This window comes from Pleurodeles waltl, unplaced genomic scaffold, assembly GCF_031143425.1.
Source record: "Pleurodeles waltl isolate 20211129_DDA unplaced genomic scaffold, aPleWal1.hap1.20221129 scaffold_65, whole genome shotgun sequence".
In the NCBI taxonomy this organism is placed as follows: domain Eukaryota; kingdom Metazoa; phylum Chordata; class Amphibia; order Caudata; family Salamandridae; genus Pleurodeles; species Pleurodeles waltl.
In genome coordinates this window covers 2,178,438-2,202,917 of record NW_027150363.1, presented here as the reverse complement: position 1 = coordinate 2,202,917, position 24,480 = coordinate 2,178,438, and the positions used below count along the sequence as shown (strand labels likewise).

Here is a 24,480-nt window from a genome sequence, read left to right as displayed (position 1 = left end):
TTCAGTCTCCGGGCTGTGCTTTTGGGGTCAGCAGGGAACAAGAACTTGTGGCTATCAACTTTGCCAAAGTGGCTTCATCAGCTTTTGTGTCTCTGAAGCTCTCTCAGGAAATCAGTCAACTGATTTTTGAGTTCAGCTCTTCTGCCTTCCACGAGCAGGGCACCACAAGCACAGTCCTCTGATAGCTAGCCTAGGGGCAGCAAGTGCAGACTGGTATTTTGTGCAGCTTCTGCTTGCCAGGTCCAGAGGACAGAAGGGAAGTCCCTCTTTTGTCCTCTCTCCAATCCAGATGTGACCTAACGTATGGATGGACAGGGAGGGGCACATTTAGGCTCAGAACATGCCTTGGGGGGATATGTAGACTACTAGTCAATGGGCTACCAGGTACCCTCCCATCTGATGATGACTTCCAACAACGTGTAGAATCTAGCTATCCCTTAAAGTAAAATTTTGCCCATTTCCAAGATGGCAGAAACCTTCTCTTGGTGTCTAAAGTATGGTAGCCCACCCTAAATGTATGGCTACCTGTGGGCTACCCACCCATGGAAAAACAGGTGCCCATTTCCAAGATGGCAGAAACCTTCTCTTGGTGTCTAAAGTATGGTAGCCCACCCTAAATGTATGGCTATCTGTGGGCTACCCACCCATGGAAAAACAGGTTTGGCAAATGTTTTTCTCTTTCTGAGAACCAATCTATCAGAACAAAAGAGCAGCCTCTCTCATGTGTGTCCACCATTTGTTCTTCAAAGGCAGCTTCTACTTCGAGGCTCACCTTTGGGGCACACTCTCTGTGTGGCTTCCTGCCCAGGAGCAGTAATACTTCTTCCAATAGCAGGCCTCTATCGTTTCCATTTCCGGGAGCCATTCATACCTCTCCAGGGTGGGCAGAAGGCTGTCCTGTGTCCAGTATCTGTGAATGGCCACTAGAAAACCTGGACAACAGAGGGACAGCTTTCTAAAGTTGCTTTTATTCAACAATTTCATTAAGTTTGACTTGGGCATGAAGTCAAATTTAATGTAATGATTCTTTGGACACCCTGAAGTACTACCTTTATTAGTCCCATTGAGGATTAGTACAGCTGAGTGGTCAGGCCCAGATTTATGAGAAAGTGGTGCAGTGCAGGCAGCAAGTCACTGTGTCACTTTGCAAGGGCATGAATGTGCTGTATTTAAGGAATATGGCACATTCCTATCCTTTCCTCCTGCATTGGCACACAATGGGCTCCCTAGTGCCAACACAGGCATCCTTACACCATGAGGCAAGGGTGTCTGAGTTGCATGCAGGATTGTTTTTGTGCATGAAGGGCACCTTCCTGCACAAAAACGATCCATGGAGGCTTTTTCCTTCTTCCATGTGTGCTGCAGAATGGAGCACACATAGAAAGATGAAACAACAATGAGAAATGAGGATATTTCTCCTTGCTGCGTCTCCCCTGGGGAAGCGTAAAGGTTTGACACATCCCCAGGTCCATGTAAAACTGGGGATGCATCAAGATCCATGGGTGTTGTGTGGGAAAACCCACCGTAATGCCCAGGGAACACCTCGCTAGCGCAAAGTAAGTCAACGCAACAATTTGCGCTGCCTTTATATATGAGTCCTGTGACCTATGTCATAATGTGCCGGTATGTACCACAACCTGTTGGCGGTACCACCGCCATATTACCACCGACCGCCGAGGTCAAAATGACCCCCTAAATGTTGAACAAGGTATTTTTTAAAATTTATAAATAAAGTGAAAAAATCCAGATGTCAGGTGACCCCTGGAAAAGACTCAGCTTTTTCCCTCCTGGTCAGGCTGGAACCAGAAGAAAGTATGGAAACTTTTGAAAACTTTTCCTTCAGAGTGGGGCCTGGCCGGCAGTTCCACAGTGTGGAATTGGATTTCAATTTTGTCCCACCCAGAGACATCCATACCTCTGGAAAAATTACTATGTGCCATTCTGCAGTCCTACTTAGATCATTTTCAGTGAGAAATGTTGCAAGCTCCAGCACACCAGAGGGACCCGCCTGTTATAGAAATATGCCCTTTGGTTCCATAGTATTGGCTACAATTTCAGCAATGCGCTGCGTGCAGAAAATTTTCTCCTCCAAAGTGACAAAATCTCAATCTTCATCGGGTCCAAGAAGAAATTATAAACATTTTCTACAAGAAAGTGACAAAGTCCCTTTCTGAAGTGAGACTAAGAGACTTTTTTGAAGTTTTTGATGTCCAGACTTTCACTGGGACCAATCCACGTGATGTATTTGACCCAGGTTGCACCATAGTCAGCTTGATTTTGCACCTTGGTTTAAGTCTGTGGCGATCACTGACTTACCTTGCTGTTTTATTTTTTTATGGTTGTTTTTCTGCTAAATCTTTCAAAATTCTCATCTCCTGCCACCCTAATTCGATTTTCGTCATTTTCGTGACATTTTGCTCATCACACCTTTCTCCATATTTTGGAAACTGGAGTGGGATTTTTATTCGGATGTGCCTTTGACTTTTTAACTGTTTTGGTGCTTCCAAATATTTTATACATTTTCTTTAAGTTAAGCCTGTCTGCTCTGTGCCTTAGCGAGCAGGGGTTGAGATCAGGTTTAAATTACTCAAACCTGTGACTGGGACTAACTGGTTGGTGACTTTATTACTAGTAGTGGGCTTCCAACCAACCCATAATTAATAATTCTTGCTTGCAGATTGGTGTCCAGTAGTGGGACCCAGAACTTGCGTTTAGCAATTCCACACACTTTTAAAAGTTGAACTTAAAAATCCTGTAATTTAATTAACAACAAATATTGGTTTTTAATCTTTTATTGGCATAATGTATTTTATTGTTGAATTTTAGATTTTCCTAAATTCCATTTTACTGCAATTTTTGCATTTTAAGTGCTTTTTTGGAACAATGGAGGGGGATCTGTCTTCCATGGAGAGCCTTACTGTGGTAGAGCAGAGGTGAATGTGCAGAGAGCACTCTGGTTAAGCAGAGAATCCCAGGAGGAACATTTCCATAAAACCATCAGGGCCTGCAAAGAGGTCCAACAGCATCAACGCAGGATGAAGGGATTCAGGAGATCCAAGGAGAGGAGGAGGCAGATGATGAAACCATCGGGGCCTGCGAAGAGGTCCAACAGCATCAACGCAGGGTGAAGAGATTCAGGAGACCCAAGGAGAGGAGGAGGCAGATGATGGAACCATCAGGGCCTGCAAAGAGGTCCAACAGCATCAACGCAGGATGAAGAGGTTCAGGAGACCCAAGGAGAGGAGGAGGCAGATGATGAAACCATCAGGGCCTGCAAAGAGGTCCAACAGCATCAACGCAGGATGAAGGCATTCAGGAGACCCAAGGAGAGGAGGAGGCAGATGATTAAACCATCAGGGCCTGCGAAGAGGTCCAACAGCATCAATGCAGGATGAAGAGATTCAGGAGACCCAAGGAGAGGAGGAGGCAGATGATGCTCTGACCCAAAGAAGCTTCTCATGTGCAGCTTCCGGGACAATCCAGGACATTGACTCTAACGTTGAAGCTCATCTTGAGTTACAAACGTACCAAGCCATCCTGGTGTGGCTCTAGTTGCTTCATCTACTCCAGCGACAAGCCCTTTGGTCACCACCCTTCAGGAATCAACCTTGGGTGGAGTAAGTGTCCATGTCAGGGTTGAATGTATGTTCACACCTGACTCTGCTCATCTGTCATGTGCAGAGAGAGCACCTAAAGACAACCTCAATCCCAGGAGTGTGCACTGGCCACGGGTAGGGTGAGGTATATCATTAAGGATACATCATGAGAAGAAGGCATGAGATGTGGAGAGGACAATGGAAGCTACATATGAAGAGAAGTAACAGGTGACAGAAAGAAGAAGGAGGTATTAATAGGCCCACCTAGTGCAATCAATGTCATATAATTTGCTCTTAACCAGGGCATTGCATGTGTGGTGTAGGCTGAAATAATGCACATTTGAAAGAGAATATTAATGTCCTTATCCTGGAGGTGTTCACCTCTACACACATGGTTACAAAGTCAAATACACACCGAGCACCTTCACAACTGTTTTATTAACAATATTTAAAATGAACAATACATTTGAAGAAGCCATTAAGGGTGGAAGAGAGGCTGCTGAGCACCGCATCCCTGGATGTGGCCTTCTCAGAGTGTCAGAAGCAGGCTTTGCTCCCACCACTAGCTCTTCACTTTGCCTTCAGTTGGTTTCGGGGTGCGGTGTATCTGACTCTGGGCCCCCGTCCACTGTCCAGCCGCTTCACCATTTACATTATCATTCGTTGAGAAACTGGCGGTCCCAAACCTGTGTTAAAGGAATAACAAATATGTTAGGAAGATGTCATGAATGGTAGAAAACCAAGGGAGGTAATGCTGGCATATTGTTCTCAGTATTGAAAACAGAAGATAGAAAAGGAATCAAACAAAGCACACATGCAGCGAGCACACATGCAGCGAGCACACATGCAGAGAGCACACATGTAAACAATCTCACATGCAGCAAGCACGCATGCGGCGAGCACACATGCCAAGAGCACACATGCAGCGAGCACACATGCAGCGAGCACACATGCAGCAAGCACACACACAACGAGCACACATGCAGCGAGCACACATGCGGAGAGCGCACATGTAAACAATCACACATGCAGACAAGCACACATGCATAGAGGACACATGCAAAGAGCACACATGCAGCAAGCTGACATGCAAAGAGGACACATGTAGACAATCACACATGCAGACAAGCACACATGCAACAAGCACACATGCAAAGAGCACACATGCAAAGAGCACACATGCAGCAAGCACACATGCAGAGAGCACACATGTAGACAATCACACATGCAGACAAGCACACATGCAACAAGCACACATGTAGAGATTACAAATGCAGAGAGTACACATGCAAAGAGAACACATGTAGACAATCACACATGCAGACAAGCACACATGCAACAAGCACACATGCAAAGAGCACACATGTAGACAGTCATACATGCAGACAAGCATATATGCAACGGGCACACATGCAGCGAGCCCACATGTAGCGAGCACACATGCAAAGAGAACACATGTAGACAATCACACATGCAGACAAGCACACATGCAGACACGCACACATGCAGCGAGCACACATGCAGACAAGCACACATGCAGAGAGCACATATGCAGAAAGCACACATGCAGAGAGCACACATGCAGAGAGCACACATGCAGACAAGCACACATTCAGAGGGAAGACATGCAGAGAGCACACATGCAGACAAGGACACATTCAGAGAGCACACATGCAGAGAGCACACATGCAGACAAGCACACATTCAGAGAGCACATATGCAGAGAGCACACATGCAGACAAGCACATATGCAGAGAGCACACATGGAGCGAGCACACATGTAAACAAGCACACATGCAGAGAGCACACATGCAGAAAGCACACTTGCAGAGAGCACACATGCAGACAAGCACACATGCAGAGAGTATGTTAACTACAAAAGAGGGTATTGCTTACTGGCACACTTCACAGTGCCCTTGCATCTTGTACACACTAGTTCCCTGTAGAGTGTAGTCACCTGATGTAACTTTGTCATCAGTTTCCCCCTTAACGTAATATAAACCCCATGACTCTGCTGACCCAACAAAATGAAACGTGGGTTGACTGTACTAGCTGGGAACCCCTTGAGAAAGACATCTAATTGGAAGTTTTGATAAACTACTCTCCTCCCTGTTTAAGATCACAGGTGACACATTTCACATGCATTCTCTGTCTTCTGTCCTGAGGAAGGTTCTCTAATATAATTAATCAATCAATCAGAGTATTTGTAAAGCGCACTACTCACCGGTGAGGGTCTCAAGGCGCTGAGGGGAGGGGGTAATGATGAAATGATACCATTGAGTGGATAGGTTAAGGATTTGTATAAAATCAGCCCTCAGTAGGTAGATACATGTAAACTATCCGTTTCACTATACACAATACAGAGTCATCACTTCTTTTCCCAAAAGTACCACAGATCCACAGGCTGTGTTGTACCATTTTTCAGCTAGCATTCTTTGACATATGTTTAGGGTGTTTAATTTGAGAAGGTGATGTATTAAAATATGAAATCATTCAATTTCCGATATTTTAAATTGATTGAAATCCTTCCAGATAAGGCAATGACCGTGAAAGGGGCCACCCTGGAATGGCTTTGATTTTTCAACTGGCTGATGATATATGAAGTACCATGAGGCTTCATATCACTAAATGCATCCTTAAACTGTGAAAATGCATCGTGTTGGAATTACTCTACATAACATTATTTTTCTAGCTCCTCAGTGAGATCCTTAGTCGCATTGCAACCCTGATCCAAGTTTTAGTTCCAGACATGACAAGAGAACACCAAGTCAATGGGTGTGCCAGAATGCCGTGACACTACAGAGCCAAATAAGGCTTTGCAAGATGTCAAAACAAACCAGGAACTTTGATTTATTCATTGAAATCCCCAAACATTCCCTTAGAAAAGTATTAATGTAGTTGTCATGGTAACCCCATGACTCCCTGAGACCTGGGGCCTTAGAGGGTTGTGGAAACAGAACAGAAACTAAGTGAAGCCCTACGATTCCTCTTTACTTCCTGTTGGATTTGACCCTCTCTGCAGGGTCATCCCATACCCTTTTGCCTTTAACCCTCCTGTGGTGCTAACTTCAATGTTTGGTGGCTTTAACACACGTCTAGCTAGGGCTAAAGTGCTTGCACTCTCTCCTTTAAAAATTGTAAAATTGGCTAACACCTAATTGGCACATTTAATTTACTTATAAGTCCCTTGTAAAGTGGTACTACGGGTACTCAGGGCCTGCAAATGAAATGCTACTAGTAGGCCTGCAACACGTTTTGTGCCACCCACTTGATTAGCTTTTAAAGACATGTCCAAGGCCTGTCATTGCAGCTCGTCTGTGTAGTTTTAAAGGGACATTTAGACCTGGCAAAATAAACCCTTAGCCAGGCCTAAGCCTTCCTTTTTAATACATGTAAGTCATCTCTAAGGTAGGCCCTCAACAACCCATAGGGCAGGTTGTATTGTATTTTAAAAAGTTGTACATGTATTCTGAAGTCTTACATCTCCTGGTAGTGAAAAACTTTGAACTTTGTTTTTCACTATTGCAAGGGCTTCCTCTCCCATGGGATAGCATTGGGTCACCATGTTACATTTAATTCGTGTTAAGGTATGTTTGAGAGCAGGTAAGAATCTCATGTTTGGTGTCTGAACATTTATAATTTAAAATTCCTTTTAATAATGAACTCAGATTTTGAGTGACAGTTATGAAAATGCCACTTTTAGACATTTGTTTTTGTATGAACTAACCCTTTGGTGCCTGCAGCCTGTTTTCTGAGTCACGTGACTAGCTGTAGTTGGCAGATGGCCTTTGTGTATTCCTCCCAAACTGCCATACAATAGAGACGTTGGGTGTTGGCAGGATGGGCCATCTTGACTTGATCAGAGGGGCTGAGCTGTCACCTGTTACATTTGCACTTTAAAGACCCTCACTCTAGCCTGTTATGATTGCACACAGACTGAGGCCAGGGCAGGTGTGCAAGCATTGGCAACAGGTACAAAAATAGGACCCTCGGATCCACTCTTTAGTTCTCTCCTGTAGCAGTAGTTGTAATAGCAGTAGTAGCAGTAGTAGTAGAGGTAGGAGTAGTAGTAGCAGTATTAGCAGCAGTAGTAATAGTAGCTGTAGTAGAGGTAGTAGGAGTAATAGTTGCAGTAACAGTAGTTGTAGTAGAAGTAGTGGTAGAGGAACAAATAGCACTAGTACTAGCAGTAGTAGTGGCAGTAGTATTAGTAGTAGTAGTAAAGATATTAGTAGCAGTAGTATTAGCAGCAGTAGCAGCTGCAGCATTAGTAGTAATAGTAGTAGTGGAAATAGTAGAGGTAGAAGTAGTAGAATCATTAGTATTAGTAGTGGTAGTAGAGGCAGGAGTTGTAGTATTAGTAGCAGTAGTAGCAGCATCAGTAGGAGCAGCAGTAATACAAATAGTAGTAGAGGTAGTAGGAGCAGTAGTAGGAGCTGTAGCAATAATAGCAGTAATAGTAGTAGTAGTAGTAGTAGGAGCGATAGTAGTGAAGGTAGTAGTAATAGTAGCATTAGTCATAGCAGCAGTAGTAATAGTAGTAGCATTACCAGTAGTGGTAGCAGTGGCAGTAATACTGTAGTAGTAGTAGCAGCAGTAGCAGTAATCATTACAGTACTGGTATTAAAAGTAATAGTTGAGGTAGAGGTAGTAGTAGTAGTAAAGGTCATAGTAGTATTAGTAGTAGTAGAGGTAGTAATAGTAGTAATAGTAGCAGTGATACCAAGAGTAGTGGTAGTATGAATAGTTGTAGCAGTAGAAATAGTAGTAGTACTAGCAGTAGAACTAGTAGTAGCAGCAGTAATACAAATAGTAGTAGCAGCAGTAGTAGCAGCAGTAGTAGCAGCAGTAGTAATAGTGGCATTAATAGGAGTGGTAGCAGTAGAGGTATTAGTAATAGTTGCAGTAGTATTAGCTGCAGTAGTAATAGTAGTAGTGGTAGCAGAGGTAGTAGTAGTAGTAGCAATGGCTGTAATAGTAGTAGTAGAAGCAGTAGCAGTAATAGTTATGGTAGTGGTATTACAAGTAGTAGAGGTAGAAATAGCAGTAGTAGTAAAGGTGATAGTATTAGTAGTAGAGGTAGTAATAGTAGCAGTAGTAATAGTAGTAGTGGTAGTTGAGGTAGTAGTGATAGTAGCAGTAATACCAAGAGTAGTGGTAGTAGAAATAGTAGAAGAGGTAGAAATAGCAATAGTACTAGCAGTAGTAGTAGCAGCAGTAGTAGTAGTAGTAGAGGTAGCAGTAGTAGCAGTAATAGTAATCCAGCAAAGCGCTACAATAACGCTGTTGTGGAAACGAGCCAACCGCGGTGTCATTAGGCGGGTGGGGACTGCACACTTTCTTGTAGATCTGGCCTGTTGTGTTTATGTTTCATGCAACCCCTCTTTTAGACCAAAGAAGGTCGGCACATAAGAGAATGGGAGGGGGTCACAGGGATTATTTGCAGTAAGATTAGTGAGCTGCTTCTGTGTTAAATCTTGAAAGCATTTCACTATCCCTGAGTATTCGATATAAACATATTTAGCATGTGGAATAGTGTGCCTGTGGCCAAAGAACACATGAAAGAGGTGACACTGGATCATATATTCAAAGTTGTTCTGGGCCCACCAAACCCTTAAGATGTCCCTGTCTGTCTCCATCACCATGAGTCTTGGCTGATGACTCCCTGGGTAGGCCTTCTGACACCTCCTAGACACAATGAAGAGCACTGTCTAGTTTCTGAATCCCCTCCCCAGCCCCCCACCACACCACCTCCACATCCTGGATCCAGGACAGCAGGAGCAGCGCCTGTTATCCTGGTCCAGCGTACTGAGACAAGTCCCTTCAGAAGTAATCAAGGTGCAGATGTCCCTCAGGCTCAGTTGGTCTGGCTCCAGTCTGGAATACTGAGCACAAAGATATGTGAAACTGGCAGCCAACAATTACCAGCTATGTTTCAAGAAGTCAACCCACATCATAGTTTTCGAGTCTGATCCTAAAATTATTGACTAACCTCTCATTGCGTGATCTCGATAGATGACACGCAATGGTTGTCTTGGCCTTTCAACTGAGCCATGACCAGGAAGCCTGACCACCATATTTAGTGGAATCTGTTGGTCTTTGGAGGAGAGAGATGAGCTGTGACGCTGTGCTTCGGTTTTACAAGAGGTGGTAATGTCCTCTGATGGCATTCCAGGTCTTAGGTCCATTGTGACCCACGGTATAGTGATAAATTGAAGTCCCAAAAAGAGCAGATTAAAATAGCACAAACAAAATGGCATAACCTTCCCTGCCCAGAAGGCAAGGAAATCTGTGTACTTTTCTGCTACAAACACAGGCCACTCTGAAGGGCAACAAATTGATGAGAAGCCCCTCTAGACTTACATCAATGTCTCTCCCCTGCAGTTGGGTGAGACCAGCATCTAGCATTGAGACTGCACTCACACCTGCTGCCCAATCTAGACTCACCTGAATGTCTCTCCACTCCATCAGGGGAGACGAGGATCTAGCACTGAGACAGCACTTACATCTGAAGCCTTCTCTAGACTTACACGAATGTCTCACCCCTGTAGTCAGGTGAGATCACGATGTGACACTGAGACAGCACTTACATCTGCAGACCCCTAGAATTACATGAACGTCCCACCCCTCCAGTCAGGTGAGACTAAGACCTGGCACTGAGAAGGCACTTACATCTGCAGACTTCTCTAAGTGTACTGAAGAACCCTAATAAGGGTGAAACTGGTCCCTGGTTCTGGTGTTCCTGTCAAGGGAGAACCTGGTCTGGCCGTTAGGGCTGGACTGTCCCCATGAGCCGCAGGTTCAAGACTGATTTGCATATGACTGAGTCCAAACTGAGGTGGTATGGAAGCGAAAACAATGGATTAGGATGCACCCTGATCAATTGTGAGTGGCTGAGATTAATTCAAGCATTCTATTTGCCACTTTGTTGTTATTGCATATGGTGCCCTATGTTTGGCAGGTATGCCCAGATGGGGGTCTTGTGCTCACTCTGCCACTGAAATCATATCCAGGTGATGAGCCCAGATGTGGGTCTTGTGCTCACTGTGCCACTGGAATCATACCGAGGCGATGAGCCCAGATGTGGGTCTTGTGCTCACTGTGCCACTGGAATCATACCCAGGCGATGAGCCCAGATGTGGGTCTTGTGCTCACTGTGCCACTGGAATCATACCTAGGCGATGAGCCCAGATGTGGGTCTTGTGCTCACTGTGCCACTGGAATCATACCCAGGCGATGAGCCCAGATGTGGGTCTTGTGCTCACTGTGCCACTGGAATCATACCTAGGCGATGAGCCCAGATGTGGGTCTTGTGCTCACTGTGCCACTGGAATCATACCTAGGCGATGAGCCCAGATGTGGGACTTGTGCTCTCTCTGCCACTGGAATCATACCCAGGTGATGAGCCCTTGATCAGATCAAAACCGGTCCTAAGTTGATTGTATTCCATTTCAGGAAGAACTTAGCCTGGCAGTTCATACTGCGTCAAGACTGATTTGCAGATGACTGGGTTAATACTGAGGTGAAATGGTGAGTGAAAAACAGCAAATTGAATTGTGGCCCAAGCGATTGTCAGTGCTTGAGATTAATTCAAACATTCCACCCATCATGTTTTTTTTTTAAAACACCGGAACAGTCAACATTACCCGAATTTTATTGTAGGGAATTAACACTATCAATTCAAATATTTGCCATATAGTATATCGACTTCTCAGGTATTCACTAAGGTATTGGCACCACCAGAAGCATTCTAGCATTTACAGGGAATTCATACCTTCCCTTATCTTGAAAATTAGCTCATCTCTGATTGTTCTTTTTCTAAAACACAAATGAGTCTCAACAAAGTCTCAAAATTCCTATGTTCGGCGAGGTTACAGCACATCCAGAGCACCTCCGTCAGACTCATCCTGAACATCCCCCGCCGCAAACAGATCACCGAACACCTGAGATACTTCCACTGGCTCTCTGTCGAGAAAATGATCTACTTCAAACTCCTGTTACAAGGCTGTATGCAACCTAGGACCTACCTACCTCAACCAGCACATCACCTTCTACTCCCCTGCCAGGCCTCTCTGCTCCGCTCAACAGGCACTAGCCACCGTACCCCGTATACGGTAGACCTCAGCTGGAGGAAGACCCTTCGCCTACCCGGCGGCAAAGAGCTGGAACACCTTTCCTCTTCATCTCAGGCAGTCACCATTGGTACCTCAATTCAGGAAGGACCTTAAGACCTGGCTCCTCGACTGAAGCACAGAGGACCAAAGCCGCATAGCGCCTTGAGACCCTTGCGGTGAGTAGTGTGCTTTATAAAGTATGATTGACCGATTGATTGAGGTTCATCATCGACTCCAGTCTTCTCCCAGAACAGCAAAAACATTTGTTATAAACCTATCAGACGTGCAGAAGGGTCAGGCGTTTCTAAGGGTTTGGCAAGCGATCCCACAAGGTTACACTTCAAGTGACCACCTAGTTTCAGAAAATGTTCAGGTCAGTTTCCACTTCTTGGTCAGAGGCAGCAGGGTCTTCTCTGCAGTAAATCTGTGGGGAGGCCACCTGGTCCACACCAAATACTTTTATTTCTCATCACTTACTGTTAATCTTCAAAGTATTTCCACAATTATTGGACTTGTGGCAAACATTCTATGGCCCTAGCTGTACACTTGGGTTGTATCTCTGGAGCGGATGGTGGTGGGACCTTCTATTTTGTGAGTTGTGTCTACAAGATAAGTGTCCTGAAGGTAACGCACCTTGTCTTGGCATAAGTAACGCCTCTACCTGGACATCCATTGTGTTGTTTGTGCCACTGTGTCTTCAAGGTGCAGGTTTTGTTGCTGAGGGTGTCATTAGTACTGAGGCAGAAGGAGGTTTAGATGGTTCTGCTTAACGTTCGAGGGATGGTGAAGCGAGGGACCCACATACCCCAGTGGTATTTAACGCTCCTCATGAAACGGACGCAGAGATCCTGTTTTGCACTTCATCTTCATCGTGTGTGCTCTTTACTGCTATTTATTGTACGCATAACAGGGTTTTCTAATAAAGACGTTTCTTTATGCAGATAATTCTAAATGAAGTGCAGTGGTCGAAGTGGGAGGGATCAGATGGGCACGACAAGCCCATACTTTTTAATTTAAGAGAAATGGTTCCCCTACTTTTGTGGAAAGAGCACCGTTCCAGAATGGTTAAGTCTGAGAGTTGACATGGTTGGGCTGAAATGTAAGACAGGGAGTCTGTGAAACCGAGGGGGGGCAGACGGCTAAACAAGCCTTCCTGCCAGTGGACGGCTGCCTGACAGAAATGTGCACTACTGGTTAATCTGTAAATGTAAAGGGTGCCTGGAAGCCAGAATTGGCTTTAAATGATGGAGCCACTTGAAGCTTCCTGACGACACAGATGTATTCTTTTTGAGTGGTATTGCAAGGGAGTTACCAGCTCAGATGTGAAGTGTGGTTTTTAATGGACAGTTATAAAAAATGTACTATGTACAGTCTGACTGTTACCAAAATGTAGATTTTGGAACCACTTTATGTTCAATGTTTTTTTACATTTAGTAGCAATATATCTAAAACTGTGAGTAATCCAAGTTTAAAATAATGATTTACATATTCAGTGCCTTCTGTCACTGGCTGGGGCCTCATGGCACTAGACATACACAAGTCACTGTTCTCCGCTGCACCACCCAGGAGTCAGTTCAGTGGCTCTCTGGTTACACACTGACCTCTGCGGAGCATTAACTAACAGGATTTGTGGTGTACAGAGCGCATTTCCCACTGATTAACAGAACTTGAATTTATTTCTCATTTAACCTGTGCCATATTTTGTACGTAGTTACCTGAAGGTGAAAGACTGAGAAAAGTTACATAATGTTTGTTTTTTAGCCACGCCTTTGACCCCACCCCCACTAACCACGCCCCTTTGCACACAGCATCAAGGATCCCATACTTTTTTAATGCGCTTCAACCACTGATGAAGTGTATGTTGAAAATATGAAGATATGTGATGCAATGCGGGTTATGATGAAACATGGGTCAGATTCAAGAGCCCCCTGTGCCATAATATCCCCACATTAGCATAATTTTTTTGGCACTAATGTGACGAAATTATGGCAAAAACGCTGCGCCAGATTTACAAAGTCACGCAATACATGCATTGCACCACTTTGTAACCCCTGGTGCCACATTATGCCTGCACCAAACATAATGTATGCACTGGGGGCGTTCCCCCGTTAGGGGGGGCTGAAAAAAGGGGCAAAGAAATCTACAAGATTTCTTTGCATCATTGTTTTTGGCATTTTTAAAGCCTGCTCAGAGCAGGCGTTAAAAGGGGGCACATAACAGTTTTCAAAGCACCCCTAGGAACTGTTCAGGGTTAGCGTCACAATTTTGGCACCAACCCTGACCGGAAAGAGTCACATAGAGCTACCCAGACAAACCACAGTTAGTGCTGTCAGTAACCTGCAAAGGGGCAAGTACAGAGCTATGGATCAAAGTGCTTCGAAGCCAGAAGTGAACAGTACAGAGACCCTAATGCATGCATGACTCAGGGACACCTCATCCATATTTTTTTTGCAGTTTTCTATAGTGCTAACTCGTCCGAAGGCATTGAAGCGCTTTACATGAGCACCAGTTACGTAACACAAGGACACATTCATTCTTCGTGGGCAGATTAAGTGATTTTCCCAGAATCACAGGATGTTGAGCCGGCGCCGGGACTCGAGCCTGGTTATGATACAGAGTAGAGAGATCGGCTCCACCAAATGGGTAGCTCTCCCACCCACACATCAGTGCCCCCCCCTCACCGTGAGCTCTTCCAGTCCTCTGTCAGGTTTCCCATTGGCTCTCTCAGGATCCAGGTGGTTCTCAGGGTTGGTTCTCCATCAGGCTTTGTGTAGCACTGCCCTGCCAGCATGGTGATGGTGGCTGCAAGAGAGGGGAGCAAGGCACGGTGAGAAAAGGGTTTAATAAAGTGATAGTTGTGTACAACTGCTAGTCCGATCTCACATATCTGAACCTGATTTCATATGCCATAATGGAGAAAAGAAAGCTTTGGTGAAATAGAATATTTGCCTAAGATCAGATATTTTGAGCGGAGAAGCCGGGATTTATCCAGGTTTCCTGGTCTGACTTTACGTAAATCACCCAGTAAATGAATATCGATTTGTCTTCCCTTGTGTTAAGGCTCCACGGGGTCCTTGTGTACAGGCGCTGCGGGGAGGAATGTCTCTCTACCTTACCTGCCTCTAGGCTCGGCCTGTAGCTCGGGTCCATCACTTACAGACATTATTATATTGACTACAGCTCTAAAGGTGCGTGCAGTCACATTGTGACGTCAGTAGACGTGACCTGTACCTGCCCCTCCACATCCACCTCCATGAGATGCTGACGTCAGTAGACATGACCTGTACCTGCCCCCCTCCCCATCCACCCTCATGAGATGCTGACGTCAGTAGAGGTGACCTGTACCTGCCCCCTCCCCATCCACCCTCATGAGATGCTGACGTCAGCAGAAGTGACCTGTACCTGCCCCCCTCCCCATCCACCCTCATGAGATGCTGACGTCAGCAGAAGTGACCGGTGCCTCCCCCCCTCCCCATCCACCCCCATGAGATGCTGATGTCAGCAGAAATGACCTGTACCTGCCCCCCCTCCCCATCCACTCCCCATGAGATGCTGACGTCAGTAGATGTGACCTGTACCTGCCCCCCCTCCCTATCCACTCCCCATGAGATGCTGATGTCAGCAGAAGTGACCTGTACCTGCCCCCCCTCCCCATCCACTCCCCATGAGATGCTGATGTCAGCAGAAGTGACCTGTACCTGCCCCCTCCCCATCCACCCTCATGAGATGCTGACGTCAGCAGAAGTGACCTGTACCTGCCCCCCCTCCCTATCCACTCCCCATGAGATGCTGACGTCAGTAGACGTGACCTGTACCTGCCCCTCCACATCCACCCCCATGAGATGCTGATGTCAGCAGAAGTGACCTGTACCTGCCCCCTCCCCATCCACTCCCCATGAGATACTGATGTCAGCAAAAGCGACCTGTGTCTGTCCCCCTCCCCCATCCACTCCCCATGTGATGCTGATGTTTGCAGAAGTGACCTGTACCTGCCCCCTCTTGTACCTTCCAAGAGATGCTGATGTCAGCAGAAGTGACCTGTACCTGCCCCCCCTCCCCATCCACCCCCATGAGATGCTGACGTCAGTAGACGTTACCTGTACCTGCCCCCCCCACCCCCCTCCCTATCCACTCCCCATGAGATGCTGATGTCAGAGCAACAGTACAAAACATCCCAAGAAGAGGAAAGGGGTGTAAGGTAGGCGGGGAGGGGTTAGAAACAGGGAGAAGGGGGCGCAGGAGGGGCGTGCGCCTCCCACAGCGCCGAGAAGACATAGCGCCGCGCAGTACTCACGTGCAGCGCTGTTCTTGACTGTCACTCCGAAGGTTGGGTTGTCGCCCTGCTGCTGGTATCCAATCAGCACAGACGTCGGGGCTTTGCTGGATGACTGGTAGGTGCCGGTGATGATCCCGTTGACCCCAAGGCGCATGGTCATCAGGGTGCCATGTTCACTCCTCCAGGACCCCCCGAGGCTGCACTGGAGGGGAGAGGAGAGTGTGAGGTCACTACAGACCACAAGAGGTGCAGAGAGCACCAGCCAATCACAGTCACATCTTCACACCTCGACCCTCCAACAGGGGCATGACTCTATCACCAGGCTAGTCCACCACACAGCAGGGTGCCATGTTCACTCCTCCAGGACCCCCCAAGGCTGCACAGGAGGGGTGAGGCGAGTGTGAGGTCACTACAGACCACAAGAGGTGCAGAGGGCACCAGAGAGCATCAGTCACATCTTCACACCTCGACCCTCCAACAGGAGCATGACTCTATCAACAGGCTAGTCCACCACACAGCAGGGTGCCATGTTCACTCCTCCAGGACCTCCCAAGGCTGCCCTGGAGGAGAGAGGCGAGTGTGAGGTCACCACAGACCACAAGAGGTGAAGAGAGCACCAGCCAATCACAGTCACATCTTCACACCTCGAACCCCTGTGAGAAAGTAGCCTCTTTCTAGCCTTGTTACCCCCACTTTTGGCCTGTTTGTGAGTGTATGTCAGGGTGTTTGTCACTGTTTTCACTGTCTCACTGGGATCCTGATAGCCAGGCCTCAGTGCTCATAGTGAAAACACTATGTTTTCAGTATGTTTGTTATGTGTCACTGGGATCCTGCTGGTCAGGACACCAGTGCTCATAAGTTTGTGGCCTATATGTATGTGTCACTGGGACCCTGTCACACAGGGCCCCAGTGCTCATAGGTGTGCATGTATATGTTCCCTGTGTGGTGCCTAACTGTCTCACTGAGGCTCTGCTAACCAGAACCTCAGTGGTTATGCTCTCTCATTACTTCCAAATTGTCACTGACAGGCTAGTGACCATTTTTACCAATTTACATTGGCTTACTGGAACACCCTTATAATTCCCTAGTATATGGTACTGAGGTACCCAGGGTATTGGGGTTCCAGGAGATCCCTATGGGCTGCAGCATTTCTTTTGCCACCCATAGGGAGCTCTGACAATTCTTACACAGGCCTGCCACTGCAGCCTGAGTGAAATAACGTCCACGTTATTTCACAGCCATTTTACACTGCACTTAAGTAACTTATAAGTCACCTATATGTCTAACCTTTACCTGGTAAAGGTTAGGTGCAAAGTTACTTAGTGTGAGGGCACCCTGGCACTAGCCAAGGTGCCCCCACATTGTTCAGAGCCAATTCCCTGAACTTTGTGAGTGCGGGGACACCATTACACGCGTGCACTACATATAGGTCACTACCTATATGTAGCTTCACAATGGTAACTCCGAATATGGCCATGTAACATGTCTATGATCATGGAATTGCCCCCTCTATGCCATCCTGGCATAGTTGGCACAATCTCATGATCCCAGTGGTCTGTAGCACAGACCCTGGTACTGCCAAACTGCCCTTCCTGGGGTTTCACTGCAGCTGCTGCTGCTGCCAACCCCTCAGACAGGCATCTGCCCTCCTGGGGTCCAGTCAGGCCTGGCCCAGGATGGCAGAACAAAGAACTTCCTCTGAGAGAGGGTGTGACACCCTCTCCCTTTGGAAAATGGTGTGAAGGCAGGGGGGGAGTAGCCTCCCCCAGCCTCTGGAAATGCTTTCTTGGGCACAGATGTGCCCAATTCTGCATTAGCAAGTCTACACCGGTTCAGGGACCCCTTAGCCCCTGCTCTGGCGCGAAACTGGACAAAGGAAAGGGGAGTGACCACTCCCCTGACCTGCACCTCCCCTGGGAGGTGTCCAGAGCTCCTCCAGTGTGCTCCAGACCTCTGCCATCTTGGAAACAGAGGTGCTGCTGGCACACTGGACTGCTCTGAGTGGCCAGTGCCACCAGGTGACGTCAGAGACTCCTGCTGATAGGCTCCTTCAGGTGTTAGTAGCCTATCCTCTCTCCTAAGTAGCCAAACCCTCTTTTCTGGCTATTTAGGGTCTCTGTCTCTGGGGAAACTTCAGATAACGAATGCAAGAGCTCATCCGAGTTCCTCTGCATCTCTCTCTTCACCTTCTGCCAAGGAATCGACTGCTGACCGCGCTGGAAGCCTGCAAACCTGCAACATAGTAGCAAAGACGACTACTGCAACTCTGTAACGCTGATCCTGCCGCCTTCTCGACTGTTTTCCTGCTTGTGCATGCTGTGGGGGTAGTCTGCCTCCTCTCTGCACCAGAAGCTCCGAAGAAATCTCCCGTGGGTCGACGGAATCTTCCCCCTGCAACCGCAGGCACCAAAAAGCTGCATTACCGGTCCCTTGGGTCTCCTCTCAGCCCGACGAGCGAGGTCCCTCGGATCCAGCGACTCTGTCCAAGTGACCCCCACAGTCCAGTGACTCTTCAGTCCAAGTTTGGTGGAGATAAGTCCTTGCCTCACCTCGCTGGGCTGCATTGCTGGGAACCGTGACTTTGCAGCTACTGCGGCCCCTGTGCACTTCCGGCGGAAATCCTTTGTGCACAGCCAAGCCTGGGTCCACGGCACTCTAACCTGCATTGCACGACTTTCTAAGTTGGTCTCCGGCGACGTGGGACTCTTTTGTGCAACTTCTGCGAGCACCATTTCACGCATCCTCGTAGTGCCTGTTTCTGGCACTTCTCCGGGTGCTACCTGCTTCAGTGAGGGCTCTTTGTCTTGCTCGACGTCCCCTCTCTCTTCAGGTCCAATTTGCGACCTCCTGGTCCCTCCTGGGCCCCAGCAGCGTCCAAAAACGCCAAACACACGATTTGCGCCTAGCAAGGCTTGTTGGCGTCCTTTCGGCGGGAAAACACTTCTGCACGACTCTTCAAGGCAAGATGGAAACGTCCACCAAAGGGGAAGTCTCTAGCCCTTTTCGTTCCTGCAGAAACCTCAGCTTCTTCTGTCCAGTAGAAGCTTCTTTGCACCCGCAGCTGGCATTTCCTGGGCATCTGCCCATCTCCGACTTGCTTGTGACTTTTGGACTTGGTCCCCTTGTTCCACAGGTACCCTAGATTGGAAATCCACAGTTGTTGCATTGCTGGTTTGTGTCTTTCCTGCATTATTCCTCTAACACGACTACTTTGTCCTTAGGGGAACTTTAGTGCACTTTGCACTCACTTTTCAGGGTCTTGGGGAGGGTTATTTTTCTAACTCTCACTATTTTCTAATAGTCCCAGCGACCCTCTCCAAGGTCACATAGGTTTGGGGTCCATTCGTGGTTCGCATTCCACTTTTGGAGTATATGGTTTGTGTTGCCCCTATCCCTATGTTTCCCCATTGCATCCTATTGTAACTATACATTGTTTGCACTGTTTTCTAAGACTATACTGCATATTTTTGCTATTGTGTATATATATCTTGTGTATATTTCCTATCCTCTCACTGAGGGTACACTCTAAGATACTTTGGCATATTGTCATAAAAATAAAGTACCTTTATTTTTAGTATAACTGTGTATTGTGTTTTCTTATGATATTGTGCATATGACACTAAGTGGTACTGTAGTAGCTTCACACGTCTCCTTGTTCAGCCTAAGCTGCTCTGCTAAGCTACCATTATCTATCAGCCTAAGCTGCTAGACACCCTATACACTAATAAGGGATAACTGGGCCTGGTGCAAGGTGCAAGTACCCCTTGGTACTCACTACAAGCCAGTCCAGCCTCCTACACCCCCCAACAGGAGCATGACTGTATCAACAGGCTAGACCACCACACAGCAGGGTGCCATGTTCACTCCTCCAGGACGGCCCCCCCCCCGAGGCTGCACTGGAGGGGAGAGGCGAGTGTGAGGTCACTACAGACCACAAGAGGTGCAGAGGGCACCAGAGAGCACCAGCCAATCACAGTCACATCTTCACACCTCGACCCTCCAACAGGGGCATGGCTCTATCAACAGGCTAGTCCACCACACAGCAGGGTGCCATGTTCACTCCTCCAGGACCCCCCAAGGCTGCACTTGAGGGGAGAGGGGAATGCGAGGTCACTACAGACCACAAGAGGTGCAGAGGGCACCAGAGAGCATCAATCACAGTCACATCTTCACACCTCGACCCTCCAACAGGGGCATGACTCTATCAACAGGCTAGTCCACCAAAAAGCAGGGTACGAATGACATCATGGGCATACCAACAGGCAGAGGTCACAAACATCAGGAAATTCATGACGTTATTGTCATACCAACCGGCACAGCTCAAGGCACATGTCCTAAAATAGAAGTGGGGCCACTAACCAAGCTGGACATTATGCAAGTGTCATCATGGCACGTGACAGCATATGACATCACACGTGGAATCACAGGAAGTGGCATCACCATCCATGACCTCACAGGAAGTGACATCCCAAGAAGTGGCATCAGATCTTAACACCGCACACACGTTTAGCAGGTCTATCGTGAGTACATGTGACCACATTACAATATTTAACTAATGATATTTTGCATTGGGGTTGTCACAACCCTGACTCAAAATCTGGGCCTCAACTTAGAAAATGTATTTTTTTAAACCCTGCCACAAAGAAATTTTCAAGAACGAGAAATGTGGCAGTAAATCTGTTCTGCTTAATTGGTTGCAAAGTCTGTATTTTAAAATATCTGATGGAGTTAAGGCACCCGCTGCAGAGACCTTTGTGTTCCAACTAGATCTCAGCCAGTACTGATAACGGTAGGATAGCTCTGGAGGTTACACATTTGCTGCAGGGATCTCTGCAGCGCACAGTCCTAGTGTTGAATTAAAGTAGCAGAGAGGGTTAGAGTGTCTTCTGCAAAGCACATCATGTAACACATGTGCATTGTATGTAGCCAGGTAAGTGGGTTACTGCTTTTAACACAGAGATCCTTTTGTTACTCGCAGTTCATAAATTGTGATCCTTCTATTGAGCACAGAGAGCTGTGAAGGACATGTGGCTACTACACCTTGTAACCCTCAGTGTCTTACGTAACACATCCTGTGCTATGATTTACACACATGATTTATTGTCATCGCATAATATGTACGTGTGATGTGAAGCGCTCTGACATCCTGCATTAGGATGATCAACACAATAGATCTTTAAAAGAAATAAGATCAAATCGTGATATTTAAATTATTATTTGTGTAAATATTGAGAGAGACCAACACGTCAGACCTCCTTACAGTGCTTGCTTATGTCTCATATACAGAGTCACAGCAGCCTCTCTTAAGCACCTGCAAAGTGACGGCAAGCTGTGAGCCTTAATTTCTCTCCATCCCTCCATTGCACTTGCATTTAGGTGTGAGCCCCTCTAGCCTCATAGCCCCCAATCAGGATACTCTAAAGGTTTGCCCTTAACTTCGGCCTTTGTTATGGGTCCAGCTGGAATCTCATAAGGCCCTCCCAACTTCACCCTGCACGCTGCTGCTTGAAGGAAAGCAGGCACTGCCGAATGTGTCCCAGGGCCTGAAAATTACACCTGGACAAGTTTAACATGATTCTGTGCGCCTCAACCTCATGGCAGGGTAGACTGGGGGATACCCTGTGAAAATATTGGGTAGACGCCGTCTACTCACGTGTACTCCCGACTTGTACCCTGCATTGCTCACAGACACAAGGAAATGCATGACGTTATTGTCATACCAGCAGGCAGAGTTCACAGACATCACAACACGCCTAAAAGTCTATTTCAGCCAGACACATCTTTGTTATGGTATGCCTCAGCTGTACTAACCTTTGTTATGGTTTATCTCCGCTATACACATCTTTGTTATGGTCTGTCTCAGCTGTACTAACCTTTGTTATGGTTTATTTCCGCTATACACATCTTTGTTATGGTCTCTCTCAGCTGTACTAACCTTTGTTATGGTTTATCGCAGTTAGACACATCTTTTCTTATGGTCTGTCTCAGCTGTACTAACCTTTGTTATGGTCTGTCTCAGTTGGACACATCTTTGTTATTGTCTATCACAGCTAAATACATCTTTGTTATTGTCTATCACAGCTAGACACATCTTTGTTATGGTCTGTGTCCGCTGGTCACATCTTTGCTATCGTTTATCTCAGTAAGACTCACCTTTGTTATGGTCTGTCGCAGCTAGACACATCTTTGTTATGGTCTGTCTCAGCTGTACTAACCTTTGTTATGGTCTATCACAGCTGTACTAACCTTTGTTATGGTCTATCGCAGCTAGACACATCTTTGTTATGGTCTATCTCTGCTACTCACACCTTTGTGGCAGCATTTCCTCCATACAGGCACTGGCAGCCAGGAGGCTGCAGGAAGTGACAGGGCTTGCCACTAGTGTGTCTGTAGTTGGAGAGAACAGGGAGAACTAAGCAACTAAGACAATACTTTACAGAGAGGACTTTACAGCTGGAGGAGAAAGAACACTGGAAGAATATTGGCGATATAAAGTTACAGAGTCAGGACCAAGCAGTGAACCTGGAAGGCACCGATGCAGAGTGTGGTCCAAGGTTCATGGGCAGCAAATAACATGGAGTTTTTGGTTAAAATTGCCAAAAGTGTCTGCGTGGTCCCGTGCTAAGCTGATATCCCTGCCTGCACTGTTTGACCTTAGACAGGTCCCTTTATCTTCCCATGCCCACAATCCCTTGCCTACATAGACTTTGCGTAGCTAGCAGAGAGATTTCCTGCAGTAATCAGAGATGAGCATTTACACTAAGGAGGTCATTATGACCCCGGTGGTCGGTGATAATGTGGCGGTAGTACCGTCACATTATGACAACCAACCCGCCAATATACCATTCCAACCTCCAATGCAATAACAGCTGCCGGGCTGGAGATAACAATCCCCAGCCCGGCGGCCGCTATTGTACCACCAGCAGCATTTTGACCCTGCCTACCGCTATGGCATTCGCAACGCCACAAAAACCATAGCAGTAGGCCCTACAAGTGACAGGGAATTCCTTTCCCTGTCACTGGTAGGAGGATCACCCACCCCCCCAAACACTCCCCAGCTGCCCCCCAACCCACCTCCATCCACGCTCCCCTCTTCCAATCCCCCCCCCCCATTCATGCACACTCGCAGACACGCTCCACGCATACTCACACTCACTCACACAGGCATACACGCATTCATTCACACATGCATCTATTCATTCTTGCACAAATCCGTACACACATTCACACTGACACACAGACGTGCATTCACATTTCCATTCATACATGCATTCTCACACATGCACACACCCACGCAAACAACACTACACACACAGTCGCATTCACGCACACACACACATATTCATGCACACAACCCCATACACACACACACAACGCCCTCCACCCCCCTCCCCTGTTGGAAACCCAACTTTCCTGCATCCAGGGGGTCTTCTGTCAGGGAACAGGACGGGGCGCTGCTACAGCCAGTAGAGCTCGCCAGCAGAACACTGCCAGGCCGTATTATTTGTCATAATACGGCTGGTGGCAGTCTACTGGTATGGCGCAGCTGTTGGTAGCAGCGCCACCTTAACACCATCCGCCAGTATGGCCACAGCCGGATTTCCGCCCTTCTTATGGCGGAACTCCGGCTGTGGTCATAATTTGGCGGATGGATGTTAGCCGCGGCAACAGTCTTTTGGTGGCCGTCGCCGCGGTGATAGGCGGCATTTACCGCCAATCTTAAAATTAGGGTCTGAGGCTTGTCACCCTACAGGCTCCTAGGAAGGATTACAAATTTAATATAATTTCAATGTATCTTACCAGTCCATGGGCAGAATCAGCGATAGCCACTAGGAGTACCAGTGCAATGATCCCGGAAAGGCAGCGGAGAGCCATGGTGCTGTCAAAGAAGAACATTCATATGCACTGTGCAACTTTCTTATATACCTCTGCATGTGACATGCGCTACCAAAACATGTCGACTCCCTATAAAAATATGAGTAATAACCTGTTGCGACATGTTGTTAAAACCAGATGATCCACACCCAAGGAATGTTTCATCATATCAGGGCGGAGGATGTATCCTCAACATGGTGTTTTTCTTCGAAATCATGGTTTAAGAGGATGAGACTGACCACCTCCAAATAATGAGCTCTTATCGTGGTGGTGACAGCATAATAGTGTATAAAACGCGGCTGTCCCACTTTACACACGCGCGCTTCATTAACACAGAAACTTACACACTGATGAATCATCACTGCTCCACCCTGCCCCACACATGAGCAATGAAACTTGGAATCATTATTCTTTGGCGTGACCCATGTGGATACCGTGTAGTGCAGTGCCTACTTGGCAGAGCATCATACGCACACTGAGAAGAACCTTGCACAAGGCACATTTGTTGTATAGAAGTAGGGTGGACAAGATTATCTCCCCAGATGCTTAAAATTAGACTTATTTTTTCCTCTTTTTTCATGGGATTCTGTCTTCTTTCTGACCACAGTGTGAAGTTCTG

General features: G+C 47.0%; 1 protein-coding gene across 2 annotated transcripts; it reads right to left on the bottom strand.

Moving 5' to 3' along the window:
* Positions 1-4,015: 4,015 nt before the first annotated feature.
* Positions 4,016-23,904, bottom strand: LOC138278830 (avidin-related protein 4/5-like). 2 transcript variants are annotated; one of them, XM_069219340.1, is made up of 4 exons: positions 23,787-23,891; positions 16,005-16,188; positions 14,392-14,512; positions 4,016-4,282 (listed from the first exon to the last, which is right to left on the bottom strand). In XM_069219340.1, the coding sequence occupies exons 1-4, from the start codon at positions 23,880-23,882 to the stop codon at positions 4,159-4,161; spliced, it is 525 nt and encodes a 174-aa protein (XP_069075441.1). In that variant the 5' UTR covers positions 23,883-23,891; the 3' UTR covers positions 4,016-4,158. The 2 variants fall into 2 exon arrangements, 1 of the variants encoding a protein (XP_069075441.1); XR_011200867.1 differs by lacking the exons at positions 4,016-4,282; positions 14,392-14,512; positions 16,005-16,188 and adding an exon at positions 20,026-20,071 and having other exon boundaries at positions 23,787-23,904.
* Positions 23,905-24,480: the final 576 nt, after the last annotated feature.

Excerpts from the sequence above, each read along its gene's own strand:
- LOC138278830 (XM_069219340.1), bottom strand. The coding sequence starts at position 23,882 with ATGTTCTTCTTTGACAGCACCATGGCTCTCCGCTGCCTTTCCGGGATC. Across the intron at positions 16,189-23,786 it reads CTGATTCTGCCCATGGACTG|TGCAGCCTCGGGGGGTCCTG; the intron begins GTAAGATACATT and ends TCTCCCCTCCAG. Across the intron at positions 14,513-16,004 it reads AGTCAAGAACAGCGCTGCAC|CCACCATCACCATGCTGGCA; the intron begins GTGAGTACTGCG and ends CCTCTCTTGCAG.